The following is a 12,926-nucleotide window of genomic DNA, read 5'->3' as shown; positions in this document are numbered from 1 at the left end:
ATCCCCAAAAATCCCCCAAAAAATTCCAAAGAAATCCACAAAAAATCCACAAAAAACCCCCCCAAAATTGGCGAAAAATGGCAAAAAAAATCCTGAAAAAATTGGGAAAAAATTGGCAAAAAATTCACAAAAAATCCCCCAAAAATTCGTGAAAAATCACCAAAAAATTCACAAGAAATTCAGGAAAAATCGGCCAAAAATCCACGAAAAATTCTGGAAAAATTCACAAAAAATTCCTCAAAAAAATTCTCAAAAAAGGGAAAAAATGACCAAAAATTTTCTCCAAAAATGGGGAAAAAATTCCCCAAAAAAATGGCCACAAAGTCCTAAAAAATTGCCCCCAAAAAGGAAGAAAAAATCGCAAAAATTACCCTGAAAAATTCCAAAAAAAAAAGAAAAATTTGGTTAAGAAATGCCCCTAAAATTGGAGGAAAATGGCGAAAAAAAATTCGGAAAAAATTGGGAAAAAATTGCAAAAAAAAAGGGAGAAAATGGGAAAAAATTGGGGAAAGATGGGGGAAAAAATGGGAGATAATTGGGGAAAAATTAAGAAAAAAAAAGGGAAAAAGTTGGGAAAAATTGGGGAAAAATGGCAAAAAAAAAGGGAGAAAAATGGGGAAAAATTGGGGAAAAATTGGGAAAAAATTGGGGAAAAATTGGGAAAAAATTGGGGGAAAAATGGGGAAAAATTGGGAAAAAATTGGGGGAAAAATTGGGGGAAAATTGGGAAAAAATTGGGAAAAAATTGGGGAAAAATTGGGGAAAAATTGGGGAAAAATTGGGAAAAATTGAGAATAAAATGGGAGAATATTGGGGAAAAATTGCAAAAACAAAGGGAAAAAATTGGGAAAAATTGCAGAAAAAAATGGGGAAAAATTAAGAAAAAAATGGGAATAAAATGGGAAAAATTGGGAAAAAAAAGGCAAAAAATGGGAGAAAATTGGGGAAAAAATGGGGAAAAAATGGGGAAAAAAATAAGAAAATAATGGGAAAAAATTGGGAAAAAATGGGGGAAAATTGCAAAAAAAAAGGGAGAAAAATTGGGAGAAAATTGGGAGAAAATTGGGAAAAATAGGGAAAAAATTGGAGAAATTTTGGGAGAAAATTGGGGAAAAAATGAAGAAAAAAATCGGAAAAAATTGGGAAAAATTGAGAAAAAAATGGGAAAAAATCAGGAAAAATTGGGGGAAAAATGGGGAAAAATTTGAGAATAAAATGGGAAAAAATGGGGAAAAATGAAGGAAAAAATGGGAAAAAATTGGTATAAAATGGGGGAAAAAATAGGGAAAAATGGAGGAAAATTGGGAAAGAAATTGAGAAAAAATGGGGAAAAAATGGGAAAAAATTGGGAAAAATTGGGGGAAAAAACAGGAAAAAAAATGGAGAAAAATTGGGGGGAAAATGGGAAAAAAATGGGAAAATTGGGATCAAAGTTGAGAAACAAATGGGAAAAATTGGGACAAAAATTGGGAAAATTTGGGGAAAAAATTGGAATAAAATGGGGAAAAATTGGAATAAAATTGGGTAAAAATGGGGAAAAAATGGGAAAAAAATTGGAATAAAATGGGGAAAAATGGGGAAAAAAATTGGAATAAAATGGGGAAAAAATGGGCTAAAAACGTGGAAAAAACGGGAAAAAAAAGCGGCAAAAAAAGGGGACTAGCGAGAAATTTTGTAATAATGAATTTTTTGGTTTTGAATTTTGATTTTTTTCAGGAATTTCTGGGGCCCTGCAGGGCCAGAGCGCGTCGTCGGGCAGCTCGGAGCTGAAATCGGACGACGAGGCCGACGAGAACCTGCAGGAGGCCAAAGGGGCCGAGGAGAAGAAGCTGGAGGAGGAGAAGAAGGAGCTGAAATCCATTACTAGGTCAAGGTCTAGGTAACGGGGAAAGGGGGGGAGAAGAAAGAGGAGAAAAAATGGGGAAAAACAAAAAAAAAATGAAGAAAATCGGAGAAAAAATGGGGGAGATATGGGGGAAACAAGGGGAAAAAATTGGGCGAAAATTCGGATTAAAATGGGGAAAAAATGGGGGAAAATTTGGAATAAAATGGGGAAAAATTGGGGAAAAAATTGGGAATAAAATGAGAATAAAATGGAAAAATTGGGGAAAAATTGGGAAAAAAATGGGGAAAAATTTGGAATAAATGGGGAAAATTGGGATTAAAATTGGGATTAAAATGGGGAATAAATTTGGAATAAAATGGGGAAAAATTGGGAATAAAATGGGAAAAATTTGGAATAAAATGGGAACAAATTGGGGAAAAATGGAGAAAAATTGGGAATAAAATGGGGAAAAATTTGGAATAAAATGGGGAAAAATTGGGGAAAAAAAGGGAAAAAATTGGGGAAAAATGGAGAAAAATTGGGGAAAAATTGGGAATAAAATGGGGAAAAATTGGGAAAAATTGAGAATAAAATGGGGAAAAATTGGGGAAAAATTTGGAATAAAATGGGAAAAAAATGGAGAAAAATTGGGAATAAAACGGGAATAAAATGGAAAAATTGGGGAAAAATTGGGGAAAAATTGGGAAAAAATGGGGAAAAATTGGGAAAAATTGGGGAAAAATTGGGAATAAAATGGGAAAATTGGGGAAAAAATTGGGAATAAAATTGGGGAAAAATTGGGAAAAAATTCAGAATAAAATGGGGAAAAATTGGGGAAAAAATGGGGAAAAATTGGGAAAAAATTGGGAATAAAATGGGGAAAAATTGGGAAAAAAATTGGGAATAAAATGGGGAAAAATTGGGGAAAAATTGGGAATAAAATGGGGAAAAATTGGGAAAAATTGAGAATAAAATGGGGAAAAATGTGGAATAAAATGGGGAAAAATTGGGGAAAAATTTGGAATAAAATGGGGAAAAATGGGGAAAAAAATTGGGAATGAAATGGGAATAAAATGGAAAAATTGGGGAAAAATTGGGAATAAAATGGGGAAAAATTGGGAATAAAATGGAAAAAATTGGGAAAATTGGGGAAAAAATTGGGAATAAAATGGGAAAAAATTGGGGAAAAATTGGGAATAAAATGAGAAAAAATTGGGGAAAAATAGGGAATAAAATGGGGAAAATTGGGAAAAAAAATGGAGAAAAATTGGGGAAAAAATTGAGAATAAAATGGGGAAAAATGGAAAAAAAATGGGAAAAAATTAGGGAAAAATTGGGAAAAAATTGGGAATAAAATGGGGAAAAATTGGGAAAAAATGGGGAATAAAATGGGAATAAAATTGGGAATAAATTGAGGAAAAATTGGGAAAAAAATGGAAAAATGGGGAAAAATTGGGGAAAAATTTGGAATAAAATGGGAAAAAATTGGGGGAAAATTGGGGAAAAATTGAGAATAAAATGTTGAAAATTGGGAAAAATTTGGGAAAAATTTGGGAAAAAATTGGGGGCACAATGTCGGAGCGGCCGATCGAAAGTGGGCTTGTCTTCTGCTGGCAGCAATAACGACGACGAGGACCTGACCCCCGAGCAGAAGGCGGAGCGGGAGAAGGAGCGGCGCATGGCCAACAACGCCCGGGAGCGGCTGCGCGTGCGGGACATCAACGAGGCCTTCAAGGAGCTGGGCAGGATGGTCCAGCTGCACCTGAAGAGCGACAAGCCCCAGACCAAGCTGCTGATCCTGCACCAGGCGGTGGCCGTCATCCTCAGCTTGGAGCAGCAGGTCCGAGGTTGGTCCCGATGGAGGTTTGGGGTGGTTTTGGAGAAGGTTCTTCAAGGTTCCTTCAAGATTTTTCGTGGTGGAACTCCATGAATTGGTTCCTTAGTGGTTCCTCCTGGTAGATCTTCACGCCAGGATTCCATAATGACCTTCAGCAACTTTCTAGGACCTTCCTAACAGAAGTTATGGCCAAATTCTCCTAGAAGGTTCCTCATGGTTCTTCTCCATGGAGGAACCTCTTAGAAACTTCTGGAAGGTCGCTATGGAGTCCTCGATGGAAGCTCTACCAGCTCCTCCATGGAGGTCTCCATGCAAGGTCTCCATGAGTTTCTTCTAGAAGGTTCTTGGAGGTCCTTCAAGGTTCCTCATGGAAGAGCTTCATGCCAGGACTCCATAATGACTTTCAGGAAGGTTCTGGCATCTTCTAAATAGAAGTTCCAGAAGGTTCTTCAAGGTTCCTTCAAGATTTTTCGTGGTGGAACTCCATGAATTGGTTCCTTAGTGGTTCCTCCTGGTAGATCTTCACGCCAGGATTCCATAATGACCTTCAGCAACTTTCTAGGACCTTCCTAACAGAAGTTATGGCCAAATTCTCCTAGAAGGTTCCTCATGGTTCTTCTCCATGGAGGAACCTCTTAGAAACTTCTGGAAGGTCGCTATGGAGTCCTCGATGGAAGCTCTACCAGCTCCTCCATGGAGGTCTCCATGCAAGATCTCCATGAGCTTCTTCTAGAAGGTTCTTGGAGGTCCTTCAAGGTTCCTCATGGAAGAGCTTCATGCCAGGACTCCATAATGGCTTTCAGGAAGGTTCTGGCATCTTCTAAATAGAAGTTCCAGAAGGTTCTTCAAGGTTCCTTCAAGGTTCTCCATGGTGGAACTCCATGAATTGGTTCCTTAGTGGTTCCTCCTGGTAGATCTTCATGCAAGGATTCCATAATGACCTTCAGCAACTTTCTAGGACCTTCCTAAGAGAAGTTATGGCCAAATTCTCCTAGAAGGTTCTTCATGGTTCTTCTCCATGGAGGAACCTCTTAGAAACTTCTGGAAGGTCGCTATGGAGTCCTCGATGGAAGCTCTACCAGCTCCTCCATGGAGGTCTCCATGCATGGTCTCCATGAGCTTCTTCTAGAAGGTTCTTGGAGGTCCTTCAAGGTAGAACTTCATGGAATGTTCTCCATGGAAGTTCTCCATGGAATTTCTCCATTTTGCAATGAAATTTTTGGGGATTTTTCCATGGAATTTTTAGAGGATTTTTTTCCCATGGGATTTTGGGATGTCCACCTGATGTCCGTCTGTCCGTCCGTCCCCGCAGAGCGCAACCTGAACCCGAAGGCGGCGTGCCTGAAGCGGCGCGAGGAGGAGAAGGTGACGTCGGAGCCGCCGCCGCTGGCCTTGGCCGGAGCTCACCCGGCCATGGGCGACGGAGCCAATCACATGGGGCAGATGTGACAGGTGGGGACGGAAGAAACGAAATTTTGAAAATTTTAAAATTTGGGGGAAATTTTGGAAAAATTTGGGGGAAATTTGGGAGAAATTTGGGAAAAAATTGGGGAAAATTTGGCACAAAATGGCGGAAAAAGGCGACGGAAAATGGCGGCAAATGGGGAACAAAATGGCGGAAATTGGGGAAAAAAAGGGAAAAAATTTGGAGGAAATTTCTGAAATTTTGGGGAAAATTGGGGGAAGAAGAGGAAAAAATTTGAGAAAAATTGGAATAAAATTGGAGAAAATTTGGGAAAAATTTTTCAAAAATTTTGGGAAAATTTGGGGGGAAATTTGGCACAAAATGGCGGAAAAATCCGACACAAAATGGCGGCAAATGGGGAAAAAAAAGGGAAAAAATTGGGAGGAAATTTCTGAAATTTTGGGGAAAATTGGGGGAAAAAGAGGAAAAAATTGAGAAAAACTTGAGAAAATTTGGCAGAAATTTTTGAAAAAATTTGGGAAAATTTGGGGAAAATTTGGCACAAAATGGCGGAAAAACGCGATGGAAAATGGCGGCAAATGGGGAACAAAATGGCGGAAATTGGGGAAAAAAAGGGAAAAAATTTGGAGGAAATGTCTGAAAATTTGGGGAAAATTGGGGGAAAAAGGGGAAAAAATTTGAGAAAAATTGGAGAAAAATTGGGATAAAATTGGAGAAAATTTGGGAAAAATTTTTCAAAAATTTTGGGAAAATTTGGGGGGAAATTTGGCACAAAATGGCGGAAAAATGCGACACAAAATGGCGGCAAATGGGGAAAAAAAAGGGAAAAAATTGGGAGGAAATTTCTGAAAATTTGGGGAAAATTGGGGGAAAAAGAGGAAAAAATTGAGAAAAACTTGAGAAAATTTGGCAGAAATTTTTGAAAAAATTTGGGAAAATTTGGGGAAAATTTGGCACAAAATGGCGGAAAAACGCGATGGAAAATGGCGGCAAATGGGGAACAAAATGGCGGAAATTGGGGAAAAAAAGGGAAAAAATTTGGAGGAAATGTCTGAAAATTTGGGGAAAATTGGGGGAAAAAGGGGAAAAAATTTGAGAAAAATTGGAGAAAAATTGGGATAAAATTGGAGAAAATTTGGGAAAAATTTTTCAAAAATTTTGGGAAAATTTGGGGGGAAATTTGGCACAAAATGGCGGAAAAATGCGACACAAAATGGCGGCAAATGGGGAAAAATTGGGGAAAAAGTGGGAAAAAATTTGGAGGAAATTTCTGAAAATTTGGGGAAAATTGGGGGAAAAGGGAAAAAATTTGGGAAAATTTTTTGAAAAAATTTGGGAAAAATTTTTGAAAAAATTTGGGAAAATTTGGGGAAAATTTGGCACAAAATGGCGGAAAAATCCGACACAAAATGGCGGCAAATGGGGAAAAAAAGGGAAAAAATTGGGAGGAAATTTCTGAAAATTTGGGGAAAATTGAAGGGAAAAGGGGGAAAAAATTGAGAAAATTTGGAGAAAAATTGGAATAAAATTGGAGAAAATTTGGGAAAAATTTTTCAAAAATTTTGGGAAAATTTGGGGGGAAATTTGGCACAAAATGGCGGAAAAACGCGACACAAAATGGCGGCAAATGGGGAAAAATTTGGAAAAAATTTGGAATAAAATTGAAGAAATTTTGGGGAAAAAATGGAAATAAAATGGGGAAAAATTGGGGAAAAATTGAGGAAATTTGGGGGAAAATTTGGAATAAATTGAGATAAAAATTGGGAAAAATTTTGGAGAAAAATGGGAATAAAATGAGGAAAATTGGGGGAAAATTGGGATAAAAATTTGGATAAAATTGGAATAAAATGGGGGAAAATGGGAAAAATTTTGGAATAAATTGGGGGAAAATTGGGATAAAATGGGGAATAAAATTGGGGGAAAATTGAAGAAAAATTGGGATATAAGTGGAGAAAAATTAAGAATAAATTTGGTAAAAATTGGGGAAAAAATGGAATAAAATGGTGGAAAATTCAGAAAAAAATATGAAAAAAATTGGGATAAAATTTGGAATAAAATGGGAAAAAATTGGGGAAAATTGGAAAAATTTGGGGGAAAAATGGGAATAAATTTGGGATAAAATGGGGGAAAATTTGGAATAAATTGGGGAAAAATTGGGAATAAAATGGGAAAAATTTTTGGGAAAAATTGGGAAAATTTGGGGAAAAAATTGGAATAAAATGGGGGAAATTTGGAGAAAAATTTGGAATAAATTTGGAATAAATTGGGGAAAAAATTGGAATTAAATAGGGAATTAAATGTGAAAAAATTGGGAAAAAATGAGAAAAAAATGGGAAAAATTGGGGGAAAAATTGGGAGAAAAAGGGGAAATTTTGGGATAAAAATGGGAAAAAATGGGAAAAAATTGGAATGAAATGGTGAAAAATTGGGGAAAACTTGGAATAAAATGGAGAAAAATTGGAAAAAAAACGGGAATAAAATGGAATAAAAAATGGGAATAAAATGGGATAAAAAATGGGAAAAAATCTGTAAAAAATCCTAAAAAATTACAAATTTTTCACCGAAAAATTCACGTTTTTCAATATCAAAATGTAATTTTTTCTTTTTTTTTTCTTTTTTTTGTAGGTTGGGGCCGAGAAATGGAGAAAATTTTGTACAAAAAAAATCTCGACAAGTCTGAGTCATTCCATGGGCACAGACGCCTGAAAATTCCCTAAAAAAACCCCAAAAATCCCTGAAAAATCCCTAAAAAAAACCCCCGAAAAATTCCCCCCAAAATTCCCAAAAATTCCCCCAAAAATCCTGGAAAATTTGGGAATTTTTCGCTTCCACACTGTGGATTTTGTGCCTAAAGAATTGTTGAATTTTGGTTTTTTTTTTTTTGGAGAAATAAAGTGAAAAATGGGACAAAAAATGGGGGGAAAATGAGAATTATTGGGGGGGGAAATGGAAAAAAAATTGGGAGAAAAGGGGGGAAAATTGGAATAAAAATGGGAAAATTGGGGGGAAAATGGGAATAAAAATGGAGGAGAAAGGGAAAAAATGAGAAGAAAATGGGGGGAAATTGAAATAAAAATGGAAAAAATAAATGGGATAAAAATGGAAAAAATTGGGGGAATTTTGGGGGAAATTGGGGAAAAAAAGGGAAAAATGGATTGAAAAAATTGGAATAAAAATGGGGGGGAAAGGGGAATAATTGGGGAAAAATGAGGGGGAAAAATTGGGAAAAAAGGAGAAAACAAAGGGGGGGAAATGAGGGAAAAATGGAGAAAAAATGGCAAAAAAATAAGGGAAAAATGGGAGAAAAATGGGGAAAAATGGAAGGAAATTTGGGGGAAAAATGGGTGGAAAATTGGGGGAAAATTGGGGGGAAATGAAACAAAAAAAAAAAGAAAAAATGGGAAATTTTGATAAGAAAAGGGGAAAAATTGGGGAAAATTGGGGTAAAAATGGGGAAAAAACAGAGGAAAATATTGGGGAAATTGGGAGGAAAAATGAAGGAAAAATGGGGAAAAAATCAGGAAAAAATTGGGGGAAAAGTCAGAAAAAATGGGGAAAATAAAAACGATGAAAAAAAGAGGAAAACGAAAAAAGAAAAAAAAAAGAAATAAAAATGTACCAGTGCCTCGATTTTTCCATGGATTTTTGGTGTTTCCCTGAGTTGTGGAATTGTCCGGTCGGGCTGGGGAATGAATGGGGAAAATTGGGAATAAAATGGGAAAAAAAGGAGAAAAATTGGTGGAAAATTAGGGGAGAAAAAGGAAAAAATTGGTGGAAAATTGGGAAAAAAATTGGGGGAAATAATGGAAAAAAAAAGGGGTTAAAAGGGGGAAGATTGGTAAAATTTGGGGGGGAAATTGGAAAAAAATTGGGATAAAATCTGGAAAAATCAGGAAAATCTGAAGGGGAAATGGGGGGAAAATCGGGAAAAATCAGGAAAAAAGGGATAAAATCAGGAAAATTTTGAGGGGAAAATGGGGGGAAAAATCAGGAAAAAAATCAGGGAAAATGTGGGGGAAATTGGATAAAATCGGGGGGGGGAAACAGGGGGGAATTGGGAAAAATTGACTAAAAGCCTTGGAAAATCCAGAAAAAAAGGAAGAAAATAACATGAGAAAAACAGAAGCATTATATTAACACAAATATTCACAATAAATATCAACAATACCCGGAATAAAAACACAAAAAAAGCGGAAATTACTTCATCTCCACACGAGCTCCAAGATGGCGGATCCGTGAGGGAGAAGCTCCGGAACTTCCAACGGGGCTCCAGATGGGAAAAGGTGGCAAAAAAAGTTCCTAAAAAGGAAAGAAAAGAAAGAAAAATACCTGAAGTTAACGTTAAAATACAGAAATTATAAAAATTTCACGGGGTTTTTTCTGTTTTCCCTGAGGATCGGGGTCCCCTCAGGGTTTCCTGGCTTTTCCCTCAGGCTCGGGGTCCCCTCAGATTCAAGGAAAAATCGGATTTTAAGCCAGAAATAAAGCCCCAAAATCCTCAAAGAAGCCCTTAAAAAGTCCTGAAATCCCAAATAAAATCCAGAAATCCCTAAAAAACCCCAGAAATCCCAAAAATTTATCGGGTTTTTTTCTGTTTCCCCTCAGGATCGGGGTCCCCTCAGGGTTTCCCGCCTTTTCCCTCGGGTTCGGGGTCCCCTCAGATTCAAGGAAAAATCGGATTTTAAGCCAGAAATAAAGCCCCAAAATCCTCAAAGAAGCCATAAAAAAAGTCCTGAAATCCCAAATAAAATCCAGAAATCCCTAAAAAACCCAGAAATACCGAAAATTTCTCGGGGTTTTTTCTGTTTCCCCTCAGGATCGGGATCCCCTCAGGGTTTCCCGCCTTTTCCCTCGGGTTCGGGATTCCCTCAGATTCAACGAAAAATCGGATTTTAAGCCAGAAAAAAAGCCCCAAAATCCTCAAAGAAGCCCTTAAAAAGTCCTGAAATCCCAAATAAAATCCAGAAATCCCTAAAAAACCCCAGAAATTCCAAAAATTTATCGGGGTTTTTTCCTGGTCCCCTCAGGCTCCGCCCCCTCAGGCTCCGGGTCCCCGCAGGCTCTGAGAAAAATTGGGAATTTAAGGAAAAAACCCCCCAAAATTCCCCCCAAAAAAACCCAAATATTGCAAAAAATTCCCCTAAAAATCCTCCATTTTTTTCCTCCGATTCCCCCCAAAAAATCCCTTTAAAAAATCGCAAAATTCCCAAATTTCTTCGTTCAATTCCCCCCCCAAAAAAAACCCAAAAATTCTCCAAAATTCCCAATTGTTCCCTCCAATTCCCCCCCAAAATTTTCCAAAAAAAATCCCTCAAAAAATCCCCCAAAATTCGCCCCAAAAATAAAAAAAAATCCCCAAAAATTCCATAAAAATCCCCAATATTTCCCCTGAAAAATCCCCAAAAATATCAAAAAAGTCCCAAAAAATCCCCCAATTTCTTCCTCTATTTCCGCCCAAAATTCCCAAAAAATTCCGCCAAAAATCACCCCAAAAAATCCTCCAAATTCCTAATTTTTTCCTCCAATTCCTCCCAAAAATCCCCAAAAAAACTCAAAAAATTCCCCAAAAATCCCCCCAAAAATAAAAACTCAAAAAATTCCCCAAAAATTCCCCAAAAAATCCCGAAAAATTCCCCCAAAAATCCCAAAAAATTCCCCCAAAATCCCAAAAAATTCCCCAATTTCCCAAAAAACCGACACAAAAAAAAAAAAAAATCAATTTTATTGTTAAAAAAAACAAATAAAATTTTGATTTGTTTTGAAATGTTTTTAGGATTTTAAAAAAGTTTTTCGTTTTGGAATTGTGGGGAATTTTAATGGATTTTTTAGGTTTTTGTTTTCTTAATTTTAAGGGAATTTTTATTGAATTTTTGGGGGGATTTTTTTGAATTTTAAGGGTATTTTTATTGGATTTTTTTGGGGATTTTTAGGGGGAATTTTTATTAGATTTTTGAGGGATTTTAATTGAATTTTTAGGGAAATTTTTTAGAATTTTAATTGATTTGGGGGGGGGGATTTTTATTAGATTTTTATTTAATTTTTGGGGGATCTTTATTGAATTTTTAGGGGGATTTTTCTGAATTTAAGGGAATTTTTATTGAATTTTTAAAGGAATCTTGAGGGGGATTTTTATTAAATTTTGGGGAGATTTTTATTAAATTTTGGGGGAATTTTAAAGGGATTTTTGGGGAATTTTAAGCGAATTTTTGGGGGGATTTTGATCGAATTTTAAGGGAATTTTTGGGGGGATTTTTACTGAATTTTTGGCGATTTTTTAGGGGGATTTTTATTGAATTTTAAGGGAATTCTTGGGGGGATTTTTACTGAATTTTAGGCGAATTTTTAGGGGGATTTTTATTGACTTTTAAGGGGATTTTTTTGGGATATTTTTATTGAAGTTGGGGGGATTTTATGGGGGTTTTAATTGAATTTTAAGGGAATTTTTGGGTGATTTTTAGGGATTTTTACTGGAATTTTTGGATTTTTAAATGGAAATTTTGGGGATATTTAAATTGAATTTTTGGGGGATGTTAATGAAATGTTGGAGTTTTTAAAATATATTTTATTTGAAATTTTGGGGGGATTTTAATGGAATTTTAATGGGATTTTTAAGGAATTGTTTTGATTTCAAATGGAATTTCGGGGCTTTTAAATTGAATTTTTAATGGGATTTTTAGGCGTTTCAATGGAATTTTTAATAGAATTTTGGGGGTTTTTAATGGAATTTTTAGGGGGGTTAAAGGGAATTTTTAATGGAATTTTTTTGCTTTTCAGGGAATTTTTAGGGGTTTTAATGGCCTTTTTTAGGCTTTTTTTTCACACTCCCAAAAACTTTCTATTCCGATTTCTTATTTCAATTTTATTTTTCAACCAAAAAGCCGCTTCCCCTCAGAGCCGCCGCTTCCCCTCAGAGCCGCCGCTTCCCCTCACGACCGCCGCCATCTTGGCTCCCCCTCCCCTTTTCCGCTCTCGCCCCTCACAGCAATGGCTCCCGCACCGATCCCGCCGTTATCCCGGCAGCCGATCCCGGTAATGTTACCGGCAACGGAAATGGGAAGGACACCGGACGTGGTATGGCCGCCCTTGGGCTCGGTCCTAGCGCCGGGATGGAGAAAAGCGGGAAGGGAAATGGCGAATTCGGCTTTCTTAGGGTCCCTGTGGGGTCCCGCCATGATTCTCCCTCATGGATCCCTCTCAGGGCGCTGGCTCCGGTTCCCCTTCAGGGGTCCCGCCATGATTCCCCCTCAGGGGTTCTTCTCCGGTTTCCCCTCAGGAATTCCGCCATGGTTTCCCCTCAGGAATCCCGATCCGGTTTCCCCTCAGGGGTCCCGCCATGATTCCCCCTCAGGAATGCCGCCATGGTTTCCCCTCAGAGGTGCCGCCATTGGTCCCTCTCCGGTTGCCCCTCAGGGGTCCCGCCATGATTCCCCCTCAGGAATCCCTCTCCGGTTCCCCTTCAGGGGTCCCGCCATGATTCCTCCTCACGGATCCCTCTCCGGTTTCCCCTCATGAATCCCGATCCGGTTTCCCCTCAGGGGTCCCGCCATGATTCCTCCTCACGGATCCCTCTCCGGTTTCCCCTCAGGGGTCCCGCCATGATTCCCCCTCAGGAATCCCTCTCCGGTTCCCCTTCAGGGGTCCCGCCATGATTCCTCCTCACGGATCCCTCTCCGGTTTCCCCTCATGAATCCCGATCCGGTTTCCCCTCAGGGGTCCCGCCATGATTCCTCCTCACGGATCCCTCTCCGGTTTCCCCTCAGGGGTCCCGCCATGATTCCCCCTCATGAATCCCTCTCCGGTTCCCCTTCAGGGGTTCCTCTCCGGTTTCCCCTCATGAA

General features: G+C 38.0%; 1 protein-coding gene across 1 annotated transcript in view; it reads left to right on the top strand.

The window, feature by feature from the left end:
• The window catches only part of TCF4 (transcription factor 4), a 112,125-nt gene extending 104,123 nt beyond the window's left edge, over positions 1–8,002 (top strand). The window contains 4 exon segments of the mRNA XM_059491959.1: positions 1,717–1,879; positions 3,443–3,672; positions 4,975–5,114; positions 7,714–8,002. Of these exon segments, the coding sequence (XP_059347942.1) occupies positions 1,717–1,879; positions 3,443–3,672; positions 4,975–5,111 (530 nt within the window). The 3' untranslated portion in view covers positions 5,112–5,114; positions 7,714–8,002.
• Positions 8,003–12,926: the final 4,924 nt, after the last annotated feature.

Source organism: Ammospiza nelsoni, chromosome Z (genome assembly GCF_027579445.1).
Source record: "Ammospiza nelsoni isolate bAmmNel1 chromosome Z, bAmmNel1.pri, whole genome shotgun sequence".
Taxonomy (NCBI): Eukaryota; Metazoa; Chordata; class Aves; order Passeriformes; family Passerellidae; genus Ammospiza; species Ammospiza nelsoni.
Note: the sequence above shows the minus strand (reverse complement) of the source record. Positions and strands in the feature narration are given on the sequence as shown.